Below are 22,232 nucleotides of genomic sequence, written 5' to 3'. Positions count from 1 at the left end.
TGTTAGATATTACTGCACTGTTTGGAGCAAGGAACACAAGCATTTCGCCACACGCACAATAACGTCTGCTAAATTTGTGAACGTGACCAATAAAATTTGATTTGACCAATGCAGTAGGTGGCGGTGTATGCACCTGTCAAATGGGTGCTATTCGCCAGTACAAACAAGAAGAAGAAGAAGAAGAAGAAGAAGAAGAAGAACCGCATGACGTGTGCACCATCTTGTGGCATAGAAGTTGAACTACTGAAAAATGTCAAAATGATGCTTTCTTGTAAGGGTTTTACATCTCTGGTATCCGTTGGGTTTTTTGTTGCCAGTTGTGTCCACATCAGAGAGGGGGTAATAAATAGCCAGCTCTTCATTAATGCATGTTGATGAGCTGTGTTGTAAAGGGTGACACACACGAGAGTGTAAGGTAAAGTCCAATAAAATCAAACAGTAATAATATGCAGAAATACAAAATGTCGGCTGATCCCTTGATATGGTCATGCACTTTCATAAAGGTTAAAAATGTAGTTACTTTATCCAAATGTGGTGATGTTTCATCAGACCAGACAACGGTGTTACTGATGTAATTCCCATGGAAATATTCACCCCTTTTTCAAAATGACCTTCATAAGCCCCATGGTGTGTGATAGCCGCGTCTGATCATGATAATGTTTTAGCAGAATGTATCATATAAAATAATCATACTGCACACTAAACATACATTCCTGGTGTTCTGTGAATATCTTGTCTGTGATAATTAAATATAATACATGGGGAAAGTATTTCTATTTCAAAAGAAATCATTTGACTCAGGCAATCTTTAGGCTACTAAAAAGGGTCAGTTTCACAATGCATAGAGCGACCCATGTGTTGGATAAGTCGAGATCATAGTTTCAAGTCAACTGCGTTGCTGAATGAAGAGCAGTCGTGCTACCATACCGGGTCTGACAGGAGAAAGAGTCCTCGTTTTATATTGGGAAAGATATATTTCTTGATAAATAAGATATACAGACAGCGGGTTTAATTTAAATTCGATATAAAGTCAACATTTGGATTTTCATTGGGGCTCCATTTTAAAGCCAGAATTGTCAAAATGTTGAGCGTTGCAAGAACAGCTTCAAGGTCTCTCCCCTCTCCAAACTGCTCAAGTGTGTCCTCCTTGATAAAGAAGGTAAATCAGCCACAATTGTTACACAATTGACAAATAATGTTAGTTATGTTTCCAAGAGGTGTAATTGGACATGAAGGATGACTAATTCAAGCAGTAATGGCTAGTTATAGCTAACAACGTTAGCTAACGTTAAATGTCGCAGCTAAAGTAGCTAGTTAACATCGTTTGCTACTAGCTGAGTACCATCTGATGGATAAAGCTGCCATCCCGAAAAAAGACAACTAGTTAAACCTCTTAATAAGGATCGTCCCCTTTTTTTCCAATTTTTGCTTAAAATGACATACCCAAATCTAACTGCCTGTAACTCAGGCCCTGAAGCAATAACATGCATAGTCTTGGTACCGTTTGAATGGAAACACTTTGACGTTTGTGGAAATGTGAAAGGAATGTAGGAGAATTTAATACATATCTGGTAAAAGATAGTACAAAGAACAAACCAACTTTTTTTGTACCATCATTTTTGAAATGCAAGAGAAAGTCTATAATGTATTATTCCAGCCCAGGTGCAATTTAGAACGTTTTAGACTGATCCAACAATACCATTGCATTTTTGTTCAAACTGTTGTATCAAGACTGCCCAAATGTGTCTAATTTATTTATTAATAACTTCATGTTCAAAACTGCACTCTCCTCGAACAATGGCATGGCATTCTTTCACTGTAATAGCTGTTGTAAATTGGACAGTGCAGTTAGATTAACAAGAATGTAATCTTTCTGCCAATATCAGATATGTCTAAATACCTGGGAAATGTTCTTGTTACTTACAGCTACATGCTAATCGCATTAGCCTACGTTAGCTCAACCGTCCCGCAGGGGACCCACCAATGCTGAAGAAGTTTTAACAATAGTCATGTCGGATAACTAACTGTTAGCTAGCATTAGCTAGCTTATTCTCTGACTATCTTAATGGAAGGCTCCCATCAAGAAGAAGAGCTAGGCAGCAAATGTTAGCCTGGCAAGGCGTGACTAGTTGTACTGTTAGTTAGCAAGCTGGCTACTGTAAGTTAGCTAGTTAACTTCGCCAAGCCGGAGTTAGCCAGGATGTTTTCTTTAACTATATCATGTGTTCTTCGTCTGAATAGACATACCAAGTAATGTACATTAGCGACCATAGTGGGAGCTTACTAAGGGACAAGTAATAGCTAGCTAGCTAACGTTACCCGCTTGAAGTGATTGAATTGCAAGTGGTTTCAAGCCCTTTAGTGGTTTGTTATTTTGTGTAAGATAACAAGTTAATGAAATGTGCAGGTCGTGTTATAAAGGGGGCGTCATTAACTGTCTCACGTGAAAATAACATCTGTGACCTTCACTGTGGTGTCCCAGGGCATGATGTTCAAATGTCCTAACCAAACATCATTTTAGACAATTTATGTAGCTATTTCATTCTTAACTGCCTTCATGTTGCTGGACCCCAGGAAGAGTAGCTGCTGCAATGGGGATCCTTAATAAATACAATTGAATTCATAGACACCGTTTTTAGACCACATTAGGATTATTGTGTATCCATTCCCTGTGTTCATTTAAAATATACCAGTTTGTTTTCATTTATTGGTTGAAAAGGGTTTAGGACAGATTTCACTAATAAGTAGTCATGATACGGTAGCTAACCAATATTTTCCCCATAGGCTTGCTGGAATGGATTTCAGCAAGATGCCCTCAGGTCTGTGGCCAGACGTGACTATTCGTGAGTATTCTTTACTGAAGTTTCTAACTCTTTTCCCAAGTAAACTAATTAATATGTAAATGCATTGATCAATATAGCATCCAAGAACATCTCTGACCATTTGTGCTTACCTTGATTTACTTTGTTTTCCAGATCAGAGGCAATCAAAGGATCAGTGATTGGGATTGATCTGGGTACTACAAACTCCTGTGTGGCTGTTATGGAGGGAAAACAAGCAAAGGTCAGTTTATGTTTTGAGATGGCAGTGTTGTCACCCTCTGGCATGTTATCACATTTATATATAAAGCCCTTATACGGAGTGCTTATACAGAAACCCAGGCTAAAACCCCCAAAGAGCAAGCAATGCAGATGTAGAAGCACAGGTTATCATTTCATCAGGGGTTTAATTACGAATGTTTGACCTGTGTGATGAAGAGACCGTCTTTGAAATCATCTTTTGATAGTTGTTTTTCTAGACTGTTACTGACTAGTTTGTTGTGACAGGTACTGGAGAATGCAGAGGGAGCAAGGACAACACCTTCAGTGGTCGCCTTCACAGCTGATGGCGAGAGACTTGTTGGCATGCCAGCCAAAAGACAGGCAGTCACCAACCCTAACAACACCCTCTATGCCACCAAGCGTCTCATTGGTCGTCGTTACGACGACGCAGAGGTTCAGAAGGACCTGTGAGTGTTTTACTATATATCTCTTATATACCTTACTAGCCATTGTAAGGCATCATTAGTTAGAAATGATTTTGAGGTGTAGATAAATTCATGACAGGGTTCTCTTTGTGGCTTCACAGGAAGAACGTGCCCTACAAGATTGTCCGTGCTTCCAATGGTGATGCCTGGGTCGAGGCACATGGAAAGCTCTACTCCCCCAGCCAGGCTGGTGCCTTCGTGCTGATGAAGATGAAGGAGACAGCAGGTAATCTACCTATCAATCAGTCTTCATTGCCCCCATAGGGAAAACTAGCATGCCAATTCTCTGTTACCAACTACCCCTGTCTGTGTACTAAAAAAAACATGCACTCATTGTAACGTTGTCCTGGTTTTAGAGAACTACATGGGTCACAATGTGAAGAATGCAGTTGTCACCGTGCCAGCCTACTTCAATGACTCCCAGAGACAGGTATCAGCCGTACTTTCTTTCTTCAACTTTGTCTGCTTAATCATTCATTACTGGCAAACACTGGTGACCGAAAGTCACTTTGTCACTAGCTATGCCTTTGCCATTGACTCACCGACTGGTGCTCTATCAAGCCTCTCAACTTTGATCAGTGTATTTGTGTCTGGCTGCGTTTAAACAGGCAGCCCGATTCTGATCTTCACAAATTGGGCTTTTTTTAAGAGCTCAACCGATTAATCGGAATGGCTGATTTAATTAGGGCCCATTTCAAGTTTTCTTAACAATCGATCATCTGAATTTTTGGACGCCGATTATATTGCAATCCGCGAGGAGACTGCGTGGCAGGCTGGCTACCTGTTATGCGAGTGCAGCAAGGAGCCAAGGTAAGTTGCTAGCTAGCATTATACTTATCTTATAAAAAACAATCAATCTTAACATAATCACTAGTTAACTACACATGTTTGATGATATTACTAGTTTAACTAGCTTGTCCTACATTGCATATAATCAATGCGGTGCCTGAAATTATGTCACTTCTCTTGCGTTCAGTGTAAGCAGAGTCAGGGTATATGCAGCAGTTTCGGTCGCCTGGCTCGTTGCGAACTGTGTGAAGACCATTTCTTCCTAACAAAGACCGTAATTAATTTGCCAGAATTTTACATAATTATAACATAACATTGAAGGTTGTGCAATGTAACAGCAATATTTAGACTTAGGGTTGCCACCCGTTCGATAAAATACGTAACGGTTCTGTATTTCACTGAAAGAATAAACGTTTAGTTCTCGAAATGATAGTTTTAGGATTTGACCATATTAATGACCTAAGGCTTATATTTGTGTGTTTATTATAATTAAGTCTATGATTTGATAGAGCAGTCTGACTGAGCGGTGGTAGGCAGCAGCATGCTCGTAAGCATTCATTCAAACCGCACTTTCCTCCGTTTGCCAGCAGTTTTTCGTAATGCCTCAAGCACAGCGCTGTTTATGACTTCAAGCCTATCAACTCCCGAGATTAGGCTGGCAATACTATAGTGCCTATAAGAACATCCAATAGTCAAAGGTATATGAAATACAAATGGTATAGAGAGAAATAGTCCTATAATAACTACAACCTAAAACTTCTTACCTGGGAATATTGAAGACTCGTGTTAAAAGGAACCACCAGCTTTCATATGTTCTCATGTTCTGAGAAAGGAACTTAAACGTTAGCTTTTTTACATGGCACATATTGCATTTTTACTTTCTTCTCCAACACTGTTTTGCATTATTTATTTGAGACTAAATTTATTTTATTTATGTATTATATTAAGTAAAAATAAAAGTTTTCATTCAGTATTGTTGTAATTGTCATTATTATATTGTTGTAATTGTCATTATTATATGTTTTGGATGGATAGAAATAAATAAAAATAGATTTTTTTATATATATATATATATATATATATACATACACACACACACACACACACACACACGCAAAAAAAACCTGCCGATTTAATCGGTATCGGCTTTTTTTTCCGGTCCTCCAATAATCGGTATCGGCGTTGAAGAATCATAATCAGTCGACCTCTACTTTTGACAAATCGGATCAGCTCTGAAAAGATCTTTAACTCCCAGATTAGAAAATATCTTGTGATATTGTGTAGAAAGACATGACTTTACAATTTAAATTACTCAAATGTCTTATTTTTTTTATTTAACCTATTTTGACAGGAAGACCTATTGAGACCTAGGTCTCTTTTCCAAATGCGCCATGTATAATACAATATAAAATGCATATTAAACACACACACATTATTTATTTATTTATTTTAAATAAAGACCCATCAAAAGTTGACACACCTACTCATTCAAGAGTTTTTCTTTATTTTTACGATTTTCTACATGGTAGAATAATAGTGAAGATGTCAAAACTATGAAATAACACATGGAATCATGTAGTAACCAAAAAAGTGTTAAACAAGTCAAAATATATTTGAGATTCTTCAAAGTTGCCACCCTTTGCCTTGATGACAGCTTTGCTTTGCTTACAATGTCTCAACCAGCTTCATGAGGAATACTTTTCCAACAGTCTTAAATTAGTTCCCACATATGCTGAGCACTTGTTGGCTGCTTTTCCTTCACTCTGCAGTCCAACTCATCCCAAACCATCTCAACTGGGTTGAGTTTGGGTGATTGTGGAGGCCAGGTCAACTGATGCAGCACTCCATCACTCTCCTTGGTCAAATAGCCCTTACACAGCCTTAGGTGTGTGGGGTCGTTGTCCTGTTGAAAAACAAATGATAGTCCCACCAAGCACAAACCAGATGGCATGGCGTATTGCTGCAGAATGCTGTGGTAGCCATGCTGGTTAAGTGTGCCTTGAATTCTAAATAAACCACCAGGAAAGCACCATCACACCACCTCCATGCTTCACGGTGGGAGCCACATATGCAGAGATCATCCGTTCACCTACTCTGCGTCTCAGAAAGACACAGGGGTTGGAACCAAAGATCTCACATTTGGACTCATCAGACCGAAGGACCATCATATTTGGACCAGAATGCAACCACACCTGTATGTAATGACAATATGCTCATGTCTCCGCCCTAACAAAGGGAGCCGTTGTCCCAAAGGCAGGAAGGCAGGCGACAAGCTTAGGTCCAAAATAAGCCCATAGAAACGCAGTTGGCTTATTTTGGCAAGAGTGAAACTTCTCGCGTCGCCTTTCCCTCTCTGCTGTGCTTCTTTGCCATCATTCGCTTTGTGACTGACAGGCGCCTGCCCTATCAATAGATCGCTAGAAGATGCATATGTTCATTCTAGCAGGAGGGGGCCCGACGGACTAACGAATTGAAACTTGAAATTAAAAGTAGCCTAAATAATATGAAGTGGAAAATGTAGCAGGCTGAAAATGAGTCTAACCGAGTGAATAGCTGACAGCCGGCACTAATGAAAAACGCTGTGTAATGAGTAGGTCATTTTGTTTACAGGCCACAAAGGATGCTGGTCAGATTGCTGGGCTGAACGTGCTGCGAGTCATCAATGAGCCCACTGCTGCTGCTCTGGCCTACGGTCTGGACAAGACTCAGGACAGAATGTAACTATAACAACCCTACAAACTGCTGGAAAACTTCTACGATACCTAAGCAATGACTGTGACCTTATTTTTATCCATGCTTTTAGCTCATGTTTCACACCTGTCCCTGACTTGCAGCATTGCAGTCTATGACCTGGGAGGTGGCACCTTTGACATCTCTGTCCTTGAGATCCAGAAGGGCGTGTTTGAGGTGAAGTCCACAAACGGAGACACCTTTTTGGGTGGAGAGGACTTTGACCAGCACCTACTGACCCACATTGTGAAGGAGTTCAAGAGGGAGGTGAGAAGGGGGAAGTATCCTGGATAAAGAACTATGTGATACCTTTATCTGACCAAGCACATCTGCCACATTCAAGCCAGCCATTTTTATCACACCTTTGGTTTCTCCTTCCAGTCTGGAGTTGACCTGACCAAAGACAGCATGGCTCTGCAGAGAGTGAGGGAGGCAGCCGAGAAAGCCAAATGTGAACTGTCATCATCCCTGCAGGTGAGTTTCATCCCACAGCAGACATTTATTTCATTGCCTAATTGGCAAGCTAATGATTCGAATAAACAAGATCTTGGTCAACAGAAATGACTTGCTTGTATTTTATACAGTCCCTTGACCCTCATGGTTTGTGTTGTAAGCTCTGTAACCCCTAGCTGTACCCTAACACTGGGGCAGCTCTAGTAGAAGGGCTAACAAACATCAAATTCCACTGCATCACTGCTCTGAGCTAGGCTGTCCATCATCCAAATGTAAGATGGTTCAAGTATGGATGATGAAATATGTAAAACCTGTATATGTTACCTCCCTCTCAATCTTGATGTAAAAAATGTTTACGGAGACTTTTTCTCCCACAGACCGACATCAATCTGCCCTATCTGACCATGGATGCCTCTGGCCCCAAGCACTTGAACATGAAGATGACCCGCTCCCAGTTTGAGGGCATTGTGTCTGACCTGATCCGCAGGACAGTGGCCCCCTGCCAGAAGGCCATGCAGGACGCTGAGGTCTCCAAGGGGGACATTGGAGAGGTGCTGCTGGTCGGTGGCATGTCCCGTATGCCCAAGGTGAGCAGATCTCCCAGGTTCTATCCCACCTCATCATCTGCCCCTCTCTGACCCTCCATTCTACGGTCTCCTCTCAGGTCCAGCAGACAGTCCAAGACCTGTTTGGCCGTGCTCCCAGCAAGTCAGTCAACCCAGATGAGGCTGTGGCCATTGGAGCTGCCATCCAGGGAGGCGTGCTGGCTGGAGATGTTACTGATGTGCTCCTTCTGGATGTCACACCACTGTCTCTCGGTATCGAGACCCTCGGAGGGGTGTTCACCAAACTCATCAACAGGAACACAACCATTCCCACCAAGAAGGGCCAGGTGCGGGACAAAAATCCAAATTTGTTCTGTCTGGTGAAACCTAAATGAATTGTGTATATACTTCATTGTCTTACCTCATCAGTGGTACTGATGCATTCCTCCTCCTCATTCAGGTGTTCTCAACAGCAGCTGATGGTCAGTCCCAGGTGGAGATCAAGGTGTGCCAAGGGGAGAGGGAGATGGCAGCAGACAACAAGATCCTGGGACAGTTCACTCTGGTAAGTGTCCTGGCTGATTCATACTAACTAAATTTTAATAGGATATCTTTAAAGTCTCTGGTGTATCTGATGTAAACAATGTCTTACTGATGTTTCCCTCATGTAGGTTGGAATCCCCCCTGCCCCACGTGGAGTACCCCAGATCGAGGTCTGCTTCGACATTGACGCCAATGGAATCGTCCACGTCTCTGCCAAAGACAAGGGCACAGGCCGCGAACAGCAGAGTAAGATCATCAAACAACCTGCCCTTGAAATGGATGCTTTCTGTTAGTAGGATTTCAGTAATGTATTTTTACTTTACACTGCTTCTCCTTCACTTCTCCAGTTGTTATCCAGTCCTCTGGTGGCCTCAGCAAGGACGACATTGAAAACATGGTTAAGAACGCAGAGAAGTATGCAGAGGAGGACCGGAGGCGAAAGGTAGGTTTGACATTCTCTTATCATCAGCTGTCCGTTTAACTTTTATCAGTTACATCCCCAGCTGGAGTTGAGCTGTGTTTTGAATAAGGTGTGACTGAATGCTGACAGTTGTCCTTGGTGTCCTGTTTGTTTTTGCCCAGGACCGTGTTGAGGCTGTTAACCAGGCCGAGGGCATAGTCCATGACACTGAATCCAAGATGGAGGAGTTCAAGGATCAGCTCCCTGCTGATGAGGTATGTGGGACATTTTATTATAATAATACGTAGGATTTCTAAAGCTTTTTTCAAAAACCCAAGGACACTGAACAGCAAAATGTACATAACTATGCCTCTGAAACATCCCAAATATCAGGAAATTCCAGTAGTCCTAATATGAGTTTCTTCCCCATCTTTCAGTGCAACAAACTGAAGGAAGAGATTGCCAAAGTGAGAGACTTGCTGTCACGGAAGGATGAAGAGACTGGCGAAAACATCAAACAGGCTGCCACCACCCTTCAGCAGGCATCACTCAAACTCTTCGAAATGGCTTACAAGAAGGTAATTATTTCAGCACCCCAACATTGTCCAATAGTTTTTTTTCTTCACTTGCATTTGTAAAGGATTGTGGCCAGCCTGGAAGAAGCCTGGATTGGTTGCTTAGCTTGTCAATCAAGAGCCCAACATTCTTTCACAATGGGTCAATTTGATATATTGCTGTTATATTTATTAACCAGCTGTTCTCCATTTGGTCTCAGATGGCATCAGAGAGGGAAGGTAGCAACGGTGGCTCTGGATCGTCAGAAGGTGGAGCTGGAGAGAAGAAGGAAGGCCAGCAGTAAAACCTTTGCACTTGTGGTTGTCTGGAGACATGGACTGATGGGCTTGGGAGTGTAGACCTGTTGTCCTGAGTGGCGGCTATTGCGTTCTAGTCATTCTCACATACTGTGTTTTTGCAGTAAAAAGTATACGGTATGTCATTGAGTACATTTACATGCACAGTAATAATTTGATATTAAACAGATTATGGCAGTAGGCAGATTATGCAATAGTCATGTAAACACCTTACTCTGCTTATCATAATCGGCATAAGGTCAAAATCGAAGTAAGCATACGCTGATTAAAACACCAGGACATGTAAACATTTGTAATTGGCGAAATGAGAGTTCGGAAACAACTGAATGTGTGCGTCTTAGAATTCGTTTTCACATACAAACTATATGTCCAAATTCGGAATCATATATGCGGTGGTAGAATATTTTGATTACAGATTTTCAGCATATTTCAGAGTGCCATCGGGTAGCCTGATTTCATGTGTCCATGTAAACGTGATTATTAGGGAAATCGTTCTTCTTGCAAAGCTTGTCAATGTTTAAATTGAACTATTATATTAATCTGACTATCCAGAATAATCTCATTAGTGTGTGCATGTAACCATACTCAGTGTATGTTCTTCCACCCCTTTGTAATTTAATTGTGAAAGACTATATATCCTGTCCATTTTAAGAAACATTTATTTGCTTCTGTTGTGAAGTAGTGAACTGTTTATAGCAATTGTGTTAGTCTGACTGTGATGCCATTTTGGGTTTCATTTTTCCATGTAGCTCTGCTTGTCTGTTCAACTGACTGGACAACAGTGGAAATGCAATAGAAGAAGCTTGGCTTTTCTCTAGCTCCATTCTGTTTATCTGGTATATCTGCTCTATGAAAACAGTTGGCATATGTACTGTGATATGAGTAAAGTCATGTGTGTGTGTGTGGTTAAAGATGTATAATACGACAATACAACTGCAGGGTTTTATTTCTATTCTTAGACATTTTGAATCTTTATTTGTTATTCCATTCAGTACAGAGGAGCATGAAGTCACTCATTCTTCTTGACTTTGTCATGGGTATAAGCTGAGAGAATGATTAGAAGCTACGACGCATACAAATAGATTTTGTTTTGCCATAACTATTGTATGATGATTGAGCTGCTGCCTATCTGACAGAAATAGTTGGCAGCAGTAGTCTGAAAAGGAGAAAACCAGTCTGGTATGATGTGGATTTATTGTCAAATTGGAGATTGGTTTGATATTTGGGTTCTCAATTACTGTTGCTAACTTTCCTAATAAAATTCTAAATTTCAACAGTGGTTTTGGATATGAGGAATTGGCGATACATTGTACTTTTGCTGGGACTGAGGCAGATGATGTGGAGTCAAGCCAAATGTATTTGTCACAGCCATTAACCAGGTTTCCATCCACTCTTTTTATGAGAATAAAGTATGTCGAATAAAAAAAAAATTCCACCGACATTTTTCGGTAAACTTTACAAATGTCGACAAAACAAAATACACTAGGTAATGTGGCATCTTTTTGTGGAGCTAAAATTCATTATGCGAGAAATGTCGGTGGAAACGCTTTAATGCGCAAATATTTATGAATATTGATATAACAATCATATCCAGGCTGTATCACAACCGGTCGTGATTGGGAGGCCCATAGGGCGGCGCACAATTGGCCCAGCCTCGTCCGGGTTTGGCCGTGTAAAGAATTTGCTCTTAACTGACTTGCCTAGTTAAATAAAGGTTACGTTTAAAAAAAAAAAAATATCGTAGTAAACTGCGTCACGCGATGACGTGTGGTCCTCCCACTACGACTCGTCGGGAAAGCTGGCAGTTTATTGCCGCGTTCAAGACAACTAGGAATTCGTAAATCTCCAACTTCAATGTGTTCAAAACATCTGGGAACTCGGAAAAAATGTGCTCCGACTGGGAAAAATCGATTTGAATGGTCGTCCAACTCGGGCATTACCGCGTTCAAAACAACTGGGAACTTGGAAGAATACATGCCAGTGATCGTCAGGTCGGAAAGCCGGAGTTCTAGGAGGCTCGAGATCCCGAGTTGGATGACTTCAAATCGATTTTTCCCAGTCGGACCCCCCCCCAAGAACACATTGGAGTCAGATATTCCTGAGTTCCCAGAAGTTGTGAACGCGGCATAAGGTCACAGCTGCCAACGTTTCTTTTTTGGAGGTTTCGACCTATCCCACAATTCACAGCGGAACTGTAGTCTATGGTGCCAACAGGACTATAAATTTGCAAGGAGCTTGAGTACAGTCTTTTTGTTTGACATGAGGAAGAAGGACAGACGTGTTCATTTGTCGTCTGGTAAGCGTTTCCTGCTTTTAGGAAAGTTTGAGTGAAAATCCAGTTTACTTTTTATTTAACGTTAGCTAAATAAAACAATTGTGTGGAACTTGCAGAAGAGGCAATGTAGGAATGCTAATTAAACAAACTCTACTGTCTAAACGCTAAGTTAGCTAACGTTAAGTAACTTAAATATACGATTAAAGTTACCTTGTTCAGGTAGTTAGTAGTTGCAATGGCTGCCATTTTACTATTGCCTGTTTTGGAGAGGCAAGTTGGAATGGTTAACGTTTAATTTAATAATTTGCAAGTTTCACATGCAAGGCCGAGATGACACGTGGTGCCACGCAAAAGTTCGGCCAAGTTGGCTAAATTATTAACTCGCTACCATTTGTTTCAGTGTTTTGTCACAAGTGATACATACTTTTGTTTTTACCTGCACATGTCATCAGATATGGGATGGCTGCAAGTGAGAATAACATAATCCCCTTCAAGGTAGCTGTTTCCCCACATTCTAACATTCTAGATTGACAAAATCACGACTGGCTAGTTCGTTACCCAGGAGTAGTCAGCTGTACAGGCCAGCCCCATGCCTGAGTTAGTGTTACACTGCTGGGAGAGAAGGGCTCTGCTAATGTGGCTTGGTGCAGCAGACACTGTTTTAGTGGTTGTTGGTGCTGTGCCCTTCTGAGAGTGGGCTGTACCCTCACACTGGGGCGACCCTAGTAGAAGGGCTAACAAATATGTAATTTAATACAGCCGCATCTGTAGTTACTAGTGACTTTATATTCTAAGTCATTTATTGTCTGTTTTCCTTCGCATTTCAGGAAATCCTGCTGAATGAATTCCAACTATTGAAGGCGAGAATAAGAATATTGTAAATGGATATGTTCTGTGCAGTGATTTAACACATCATTCTTATGTATGGTGATGAACCATTGACTCGATGCTTGTCTACATATTACTTGCTTATAGCGCAAGGTCTAAGCAGTCTTTCTTTGCATTTCAGGAAAAAATTCATCTCAATTGAAGTCGCTTCAACTCTATTCAATATGTTTGAAGGTGAGGATGGCTCAGCAGTTGTAGCTTAACTCCATGAACAAGTACTTTACTGTGCAGTGATGTGAGCATTATAGCTTTAACCCAGCTTTCTTACTGGTGGTGACGACTTTTCAATTCTGAGCACTTTATTTATGGCTGCTACATTGTGTTTGTGCTGTAAGGACTTCGATCATTCCTAACTAAATTTATTTTGGTGTTTCAGGGAAACCTGACTATGAAATATTACTTTACAACTCCATTGAAGGTGAGGCTGGATCAGAATTATAGCTAAAAGACATGTACTGTGCAGTGATGATGACATTTATCACCTACTTATTGTCTAGTGAAGAACCTTCGGAACCCTGAGCACAGTTCTTTCCTGAATACCTCACGTCTACATTCTGTTTACATATTGTTAATATTATTTTCCTTCATCTTCCAGACAAAGCATTGAGTTGCTTGGACAGGATTTGATGGCTTGATTTTAAGGTAATGTATCTATAACATGTGGAGTGACTTTTAGACCCAAGCTGTACTCATAATCATGGCAGAGGCTACTTCCTCGTTGGTGATCTCTTTTCCTTGGGAGAATAACCCAGGACTTTGGCACAGTTTGACGTAGTCTCCATCTACAACAATCTGACTAGAAGACCTGAGACACTAACTTGTCATGTTGGATGTATACTAATGTTGTCTGGATGTATACTAATGTTGTGTCTGGATGTGTAATGAGATTTGTGGGTACTTCCACAGGATTGTTCCTGTCTGGACTTGAATGGGGGTATATAGACTTATGCATCCTGCAGGTGACTCCCCAAACTCCAGGCCAGACCAAGTGCAAGGTAATGACCTTTTAACATAAGGGGATTTCTGAACCCAAATGGTACTGTCATAACTTACTGTGCGCTGATGAGAGCTTTATAGCTTTAACCCAGCTTTCTTACTGTTGGTGAAGACTAGTCAACTCTGAGCACATTTTTATAATGGCTGGTACTGTGTGCACAGTATTTACTAAAACAACTAATTCAATTTCTTTGCATTTCAGGACAACTTCCCAACTAAGGAATGCTTCAACTATTCAAGGTGACGATGGTGGGAATTATTATAGCTAAAAGACATGTATTGTGCTGTGATGATGACATTTATCACCTACTTAATGTTTAGTGAAGAACCTTCGGAACCCTGAGCACAACTTCCTGAATGACTCTTACTGTCCTTGTATGTATATGTTGCTCATAGGCTTTCTCCTTTCCTCCACAGGAATAATGTAGGTGAGACAGGAGATGCTTAGGCTGGATTGATGGCTCAATTGGAGTCGCTGCAAGGTAATGCACTCTAAACATCTGAAGTGATTTTCCAACACAAACAGTACTTTCATAAACATGCTGTGCAGTGATGCAAGCATTATAGCTTTAACCCAGCTTTCTTACTGGTGACAACTTCAATTCTGAGCACTTTATTAATGGCTGGTATGGCTGCTACATTGTGTTTGTGCTGTAAGGACTTCGATCATTCCTAACTAAATTAATTTGATGTTTCGGGGAAACCTGACTAAGAAATATTACTTTACAACTCCATTGAAGGTGAGGATGGATCAAATTTATAGCTAAGACATGTACTGTGCAGTGATGGCATGTCACCTGCTCAATGTCTAGTGAAGAACCTCCAGAACCCTGAGCACAACCCTTCCTGAATGACTCTTACTGTCTATATACGTTGCTCATTAGCTTTCTCCTTTCCTCCACAGGAATATTGGAGATGCTTGGGCTGGATTGATGGCTCAATTGGAGTTGCTGCAAGGTAAAGCACTATTAAATTGTGGATTTCTGAACCCAAATGGTACGGTCATGTCCAAGTGCACTGATAAGAGCTTAGCTTTAACCAGTCAAAGCAGTGAGTTGCTTGGACAGGATTTAAAGGTAATGTATCTATAACGTGTGGAGTGACTTTTAGACCCAAGCTGTACTCATAATCATGGCAGAGGCTACTTCCTCGTTGGTGATCTCTTTTCCTTGGGAGAATAACCCAGGACTTTGGCACAGTTTGACGTAGTCTCCATCTACAACAATCTGACTAGAAGACCTGAGACACTAATTTGTCATGTTGGATGTATACTAATGTCTCTGTAATGAGATTTGTCTTCCCTGTGGCTCAGTTGGTAGAGCATGGTGTTTGCACCACCAGGGTTGTGGGTTTGACTCCCACGGGGGGCCAGTATGGGGGGGAGGAAAATGATGTATGAAATGTATGCATTCACTACTGTAAGTCGCTCTGGTTAAGAGCGTCTGCTAAATGACTGAAATGTAAATGTATGTATACTTCCACAGGATTGGTCCTGTCTGGACTTGGATGGGGTATAGACTGCTGCATCCTGCAGGTGATTGACAATGCCAGACCAATTGGCTCAACCACCACTGGCAGGATTCAGTGATGTGCGGCTCAATCTGCAATCCCTGTGGCTACATCTGTGGTTGGCGTGTTTAGGGTGAAATATTGTTGGGCTGAATGATTTATAATAAAATCAATGAATATAATTCTTGTGCAAATCAGACGGGCTGTGAATTTGTCATTTCTAACTTGCATTTTGGTTGGGTGCAGGTGAATATAAATAATCTGCTGGTGAACAAACAGCTGACCTGCACCACTAGTTCATATGACCCCACCTGTTTTATCCTGTGGAGTCGATCATTGCATAATCCTGACATGCCAGTGTTTCTGAACAAATGTACCACAATGAAATTATTGTATTACCTCAATTGTGGGCCCAACTGCATGAAATTACTTTCAATTGGTGTAAAATAAAATTGTCCTTAATGAGTCATGTCATAAACACATTTGTTGCGTTTAATTTTGTTTATAGCATAATAGACTATTCAAATTGTGGGTACCCCAAATGAATCCATGTACAATAAATGCGTTGGGGTGGATCTGCGGACTGGTGTAAGTGCTTAATTAACGGTCACATTTTGGGGGGAGACAATGTTTGACTACCCGTGCTTTTAAATGAGTGCCAATATCTCGCTCGATGTCTAACTGGACCGTTTATTTGAAAATGGCAGGGAATGTTTTGCAACTTCATCTTTACGGTCTCGAGGGAAGATAATACCACAAATTGTAAAAAGTTATTGTATGCGTGAGTGGTATGAACCAACCCGATGGGGGCGCCCGTGAGGAGCAGACCGAGCCGGTCCAGGATTGGCCAATGGTATGCCACAGCTGTTCCTGGAAGAACTCCTATGTTCCTCATGGCGAAAGGGATTCAGACGGGCACACCAGGAATGAAGAGAGCAGTGCGCCCCAAACAAAACTTTTGCTTTTTATGTGAGGAGTGGCGTTTCTTAATTTTTATTTTTATCAGATGCTATTTGGGCAGGTGGTCGTTGATATATTTAAGTTAATATAATTTCATATGTGGAGGATAACCATACCGATATAATTGATTGTACAATACATTGGATTATTACGTCTGACTTGACAGTGAACCAATTGTTTACATCAGTTCAGTGGAAAGCATCTGGCTGGCGGAGGAGACCTAACATGTGAGTGTGCCTACTAACGTGCTCTCTTCACTGAAATTGTCTGTACATTCAATTATGTCAATGTGGAGATATAATTTCAACGTAATTGGGTTAACTCAATCAGGGTTCTTACGTACGTTTGTCATTGAATTATATATTTTGCCAATTTTTTCCAGAACCGAATTAAACCGCAGTTGCTGAAAATGTTCTCTAAGCATGGATGTCTGGCTGCGTGTACAGTGATATTTATTCTGCTGTCATCAAGTGAGGCTAGAGGTAAGGGTTCAACTACATGTTACCTTTGTGCAGTGTATTCAATGTCACAAATAACCTAAATTAAATATGGAAAGAATTATCAGCTTTCGTCTGTCCTCATTGATGTACAAATACATATGAAAATAGATATCCATATGAAAAGATGAATAATATGTGGATGTGATACTGCACCTTTTTGACAGATAATATATAATCTTTTACACTTTATATAGGCACCCAACGGCGATCAGTGCCGTTTAAGATGACGGAGGATTATTATTTTTTTGTTCTTTTTTAAATGAGCATGGCCTTATTTCTATTACAGCATATTGGGTGACTGTCCATTCACCCAGTTCAATGTAACATCGATAGGTTTAGCCTACTACGTGATACTCAAATTTTCCCTATACCCATCATGAGGTTGTTGCAACCTAGCCAATGAATGAAAGTTTGCAATGTAGCTGCACACAGTTTGAGAGACAATGTTGAGGTGACAGACCACCTTGCACACTCTGACCTGCATCTAGCTGATCTAGGGTGTAGTCATTAGTCCAACAGTTTGCTTCCGTTTAAGAAACGTTTTCCAACAGAATCGGCAGTATAGCCGTTACAACGGTGGGCCCCAGTGGAAATATATTAATAAAACCGAACGTTTACCTTGACTTAGAAGAGATCCAGTGTTGTGCTGGATAGTCATAACCATCTAGCTAACATAGCATCCCTCTGTTTGAGCCAGTTGTTTTGAGTAGGCTAAATTAGCTAGCTAAGTGAAACTGAAAGTTAAAAGAAAGAAATCTCTCTCTTGTTTCTCCTTCATGTTTGAAGAAAATAATGCGGTCAGAACTGTTCAACTATTGTTTTTCTCTCTCTTTGAGTCAACCACTCACCACATTTTATGCACGGTAGTGCTAGCTAGCTGTAGCTTATGCTTTCAGTACTAGATTCATTCTCAGATCCTTTGATTTGGGTGGACAACATGTCAGTTCATGCTACAAGAGCTCTGATAGGTTGGAGCACGTCCTCTGGAAATTGTCATAATTACTGTGTAAGTCTATGGAAGGGGGTGAGAACCAAGAGCTTCCTAGTTTTTGTATTGAAGTCAATGTACCAAGCGGAGGACGAAAACTAGCTGTCCTCCAGCTAGACCATGCTGTTGAGGCTACTGTAGACCTTAATTGCAAAACAGTGTGTTTTAAGACATTATTTGGTGATGTGAATATATTTAGTAAATTTTATCTAAAAAGTACAACTTTTTTAATGTTTTACAATTTTTATGAAATTCACTGAGGAGGATGGTCCTTCCCTTCCTCCTCTGAGGAGCCTCCGCAGAATTGGCACCATAGATCATACTTTGTTTCCAAGCAGAGACACTAGTTGATTATTGTTTATATATACAGTACCAGTCAAAAGTTTGAACACACCTACTCATTCAAGGGTTTTTCTTTATTTTTACTATTTTCTACATTGTAGAATAATAGTGAAGACATCAGAACTATGAAATAACACATGGAATCATGTTGTGACCAAAAAAGTGTTAAACAAATCAAAATATATTTTATATTTTAGATTCTTCAAAGTAGCCACCCTTTGCCTTGATGACAGCTTTGCACACTCTTGGCATTCTCTCAACCAGCTTCATGAGGAATGATTTTCCAACAGTCTTGAAGGACATATGCTGAGCACTTGTTGGCTGCTTTTCCTTCACTCTGCAGTCCAACTTATCCCAAACCATCTCATCTGGGTTGAAGTTGGGTGATTGTGGAGGCCAGGTCATCTGAGGCAGCACTCCATCACTCTCCTTGGTCAAATAGCCCTTACACAGCCTTAGGTGTGTTTTGGGTCGTTGTCCTGTTGAAAAACAAATTATAGTCCCACTAAGCGCAAACCAGATTGGATGGCGTGTCGATGCAGAATGCTGTGGAAGTCATGCTGGTTAAGTGTGCCTTGAATTCTAAATAAATCACAGACAGTGTTACCAGCAAAGCACCATCACACCTCCATGCTTCATGGTGGGAACCACACATGCAGAGTTCATCCGTTCACCTACTCTGCGTCTCACAAACATGGCGGTTGGAACCAAAAATCAGAAATTTGGACTCATCAGACCAAAGGACAGATTTCCACGGACTAATGTCCATTGCTCGTGTTACTTGGCCCAAGCGAGTCTGTTCTTCTTATTGGTGTCCTTTAGTAGTGTTTTTTTGTTGCAGCAATTCGACCGTGAAGGCCTGATTCACGCGGTCTCCTCTGAACAGTTGATGTTGAGATATGTCTGTTACTTGAACTCTGTGAAGCATTTATTTGGGCTGCAATCTAAGGTGCAGTTAACTCAATCAACTTATCCTCTGCAGCAGATGTACACTACTGTTCAAAAGTTTGGGGCCACTTAGAAAAGCAAATTTTTTTGCCCATTAAAATAACATAAAATTGATCAGAAATACAGTGTAGACATTGTTAATGTTGTAAATGACTATTGTAGCTGGAAACGGCAGATTTTTTATGGAATATCTACATAGGCGTACAGAGGCCCATTATCAGCAACCATCACTTCTGTGTTTCAATGGCACGTTGTTTTAGCTTATCCAAGTTTATAATTTTAAAAGGCTAATTGATCATTAGAAAACCATTTTGCAATTATGTTGTATTCGGCGCACGTGACAAATAAACTTTGATTTGATGCATATCTGCATTCCCAGTCAACTGAAATCCATAGATTAGGGCCTAATAAATTTATTTCATTTGACTGATTTCCTCATATGAATTGTAACTCAGTAAAGTCTTTGAAATTGTTGCATGTTGCGTTTATATTGTTGTTCAGTGTGTATATATATATATATATATATGTATGTATATATTTTATTTATTATTATTATTAATTTGTTTAACCTACAGTTGAAGTCGGAAGTGTACATACACTTAGGTTGGAGTTATTAAAACTCATTTTAATGCACAAATTTATTGTTAACAAACTATAGTTTTGGCAAGTAATTTAGGACATCTACTTTGTGCATGACACAAGTAAATTTTCCAACAATTGTTTACATACAGATTATTTCACTTATAATTCACTGTATCACAATTCCAGTGGGTCAGAAGTTTATATACACTAAGTTGACTGTGCCTTTAAACAGCTTGGAAAATTCCCGAAAATTATGTCATGGCTTTAGAAGCTTCTGATAGGCTAATTGACATCATTCGAGTCAATTGGAGGTGTACCTGTGGATGTATTTCAAGGCCTACCTTTAAACTCTGTGCCTCTTTGCTTGAAATCATGGGAAAAACCAAAAGAAATCAGCCAAGACCTCAGAAAAAAAATTGTAGACCTCCACAAGTCTGGTTCATACTTGGTAGCAATTTCCAAACACCTGAAGGTACCACGTTCATCTGTACAAAGAATAGTACGCAAGTATAAACACCATGTGACCACGCAGCCGCCATACCGCTCAGGAAGGAGGCGTGTTCTGTCTCTTAGAGATGAACGTACTTTGGTGCGAAAAGTGCAAATCATTCCCAGAACAACAGCAAAGAACCCTGTGAAGATGCTGGAAGAAACAGGTACAAAAGTATCTATATCCACAGTAAAATGAGTCCTATGTCGACACAACCTGAAAGGCTGCTCAGCAAGGGAGAAGCCACTGCTCTAAAACCGGCATAAAAAAAGCCAGACTACGGTTTGCAACTGCAAATGGGGACAAAGATTGTACTTTTTGGAGAAATGTCCTCATGTCTGATGAAACAAAAATAGAACTGTTTGGCCGTAATGACCATCGTTATGTTTGGAGGAAAAAGGGGGAGGCTTTCAAGCTGAAGAACACCATCCCAACCGTGAAGAACGGGGGTGGCAGCATCATGTTGTGGGGGTGCTTTGCTGCAGGAGGGACTGGTGCACTTCACAAAATAGATGGCATCATGAGGCAGGAAAATTATGTGGATATGTTGAAGCAACATCTCAAGACATCAGTCAGGAAGTTATAGCTTGGTCGCAAATGGGTCTTCCAAATGGACAATGAGAGACATTGTTAAACAGCTAAAAGAAGTGAGAAAAAAAGGCAATGCTCATGGAATGTACAGTGCATAGCATACTTCCAAAGCATACTTCCAAAGTTGTAATGGCCATCACAAAGCCCTGACCTCAATCCTATTGAAAATAGAAACGTGTGCGAGCAAGGAGACCTACAAACTTGACTCAGTTACACCAGCTCTGTCAGGAGGAATGGGCCAAAATTTGTCCAACTCAGCTTGTGGAAGGCTACCCAAAATGTTTGACCCAAGTTCAACAATTTAAAGGCAATGCTACCAAATACTAATTGAGTGTATGTAAACTTCTGACCCACTGGGAATGTGATGAAAGAAATAAAAGCTGAAATAAATCATTCTCTCGACTATTATTCTGACATTTCACATTCTTAAAATAAAGTGGTGATCCTAACTGACCTAAGACCAGGAATGTTTACTAGGATTAAATGTCGGGAATTTTGAAATACTGAGTTTAAATGTATTTGGCTAAGGTGTATGTACACTTCCGACTTCAACTGTAATTATTCTCAGCAAATACTTCAGTTATTTTATTATCTAACAGTTATGTTTCCTCTACGTCCAATCGCACATTCAAATGTACTGTAAGGTCCAGAGAAACAGAAAAATCCTCTCAGTGGTAAATGTGTTTAATGAATAACTGCTCACCCAGAGAGAGTGGCCTGCGCTGTGTTTACAGACCACGGGGCTGCACATAAATGGGGCTTTTGAAGCAACCCAGTTTTCATCAGTGGAGGAAGGAGGCTGTCAGAGAGCAAGCATGCCTTTTCTTGGAGTTGCTGTGGAAATATAGAGGTACGTAAGTTTGTATCTCCTGCCAAATTGAAAGCCGTTAACGTATATCAAAGCAGGACTGATGACATCTGCTGGGCTGTGTGGGTAAACCAGGGGAACAAGTGTTGCTTTATATGGAGCAGAGAGGAGCTGTTGGTCTGGCCTCTGTGATCCTCTAGTCTACCCTGGTGACTCAGGGTCACTGGCACTGACATGTCCACAGAATGGCAGGAAATAAAAACAAAATTCAGGAAACAACAAGCACAGTCCAAAGTGAATGATTATTGTTTGTTTAATTTGAAGCAACATTACATTTTGTATGGCATTATACCTCAATGGATGGGTGTGGCCTATTTTAATTCCTTTTGGATATTAATGTTGAAATTAATTGACTAAATATAGATTTGAGTGTCAATATTAGGCATAAGGATTTATTGACTGTTTTTAAACATTTTTATTCAGTTCAGTATGACCTG

The 22,232-nt window shown here is 40.6% G+C and overlaps 2 protein-coding genes and 1 non-coding gene across 8 annotated transcripts in view; all 3 read left to right on the top strand.

Moving 5' to 3' along the window:
• Window positions 1–863: 863 nt before the first annotated feature.
• LOC115205453 (stress-70 protein, mitochondrial) lies at window positions 864–11,134 on the top strand. Its single transcript, XM_029771446.1, has 17 exons — window positions 864–1,159; window positions 2,785–2,843; window positions 2,976–3,063; window positions 3,327–3,508; window positions 3,628–3,752; window positions 3,883–3,956; window positions 6,926–7,032; window positions 7,150–7,312; window positions 7,427–7,519; window positions 7,876–8,085; window positions 8,163–8,390; window positions 8,504–8,608; window positions 8,715–8,832; window positions 8,934–9,028; window positions 9,169–9,261; window positions 9,424–9,564; window positions 9,762–11,134. Exons 1-17 carry the CDS (start codon window positions 1,082–1,084, stop codon window positions 9,843–9,845), a joined length of 2,043 nt encoding a protein of 680 aa, XP_029627306.1. The 5' UTR covers window positions 864–1,081; the 3' UTR covers window positions 9,846–11,134.
• A 923-nt stretch (window positions 11,135–12,057) lies between these two features.
• Window positions 12,058–22,232, top strand: part of LOC115205452 (fibroblast growth factor receptor-like 1) — a 53,024-nt gene continuing 42,849 nt past the window's right edge. The window contains exons 1-11 of one of the 6 annotated variants that reach the window (XM_029771445.1): window positions 12,082–12,154; window positions 12,961–13,010; window positions 13,143–13,195; window positions 13,398–13,439; window positions 13,617–13,663; window positions 13,928–14,016; window positions 14,220–14,266; window positions 14,435–14,499; window positions 14,922–14,974; window positions 15,502–16,713; window positions 16,869–16,968. In XM_029771445.1, coding sequence (XP_029627305.1) covers window positions 16,896–16,968 — 73 coding nt within the window. In that variant the 5' untranslated portion in view covers window positions 12,082–12,154; window positions 12,961–13,010; window positions 13,143–13,195; ... (6 more) ...; window positions 15,502–16,713; window positions 16,869–16,895. Of the gene's footprint in view, window positions 12,155–12,960; window positions 13,011–13,142; window positions 13,196–13,397; window positions 13,440–13,616; window positions 13,664–13,927; window positions 14,017–14,219; window positions 14,267–14,434; window positions 14,500–14,921; window positions 14,975–15,501; window positions 16,714–16,868; window positions 16,969–22,232 lie in introns of all 6 variants that reach the window. The other 5 variants (XM_029771440.1, XM_029771441.1, XM_029771443.1 and 2 more) reach the window with 5 other exon arrangements.
• On the top strand, window positions 12,691–12,875 carry LOC115206893 (small nucleolar RNA SNORA74). Its single transcript, XR_003880873.1, has one exon. It is a non-coding gene; the product is annotated as a small nucleolar RNA SNORA74 (small nucleolar RNA).

This window comes from Salmo trutta, chromosome 13 (assembly GCF_901001165.1).
Source record: "Salmo trutta chromosome 13, fSalTru1.1, whole genome shotgun sequence".
Lineage (NCBI taxonomy): Eukaryota > Metazoa > Chordata > Actinopteri > Salmoniformes > Salmonidae > Salmo > Salmo trutta.
Note: the sequence above shows the minus strand (reverse complement) of the source record. Positions and strands in the feature narration are given on the sequence as shown.

Coding starts and splice junctions, on each gene's coding strand:
- LOC115205453 (XM_029771446.1), top strand. CDS start 1,082: ATGTTGAGCGTTGCAAGAACAGCTTCAAGGTCTCTCCCCTCTCCAAAC. Junction 1,160..2,784: donor TGTCCTCCTTGATAAAGAAG/GTAAATCAGCCA, acceptor TTTTCCCCATAG/GCTTGCTGGAATGGATTTCA. Junction 7,520..7,875: donor AACTGTCATCATCCCTGCAG/GTGAGTTTCATC, acceptor TTTCTCCCACAG/ACCGACATCAATCTGCCCTA.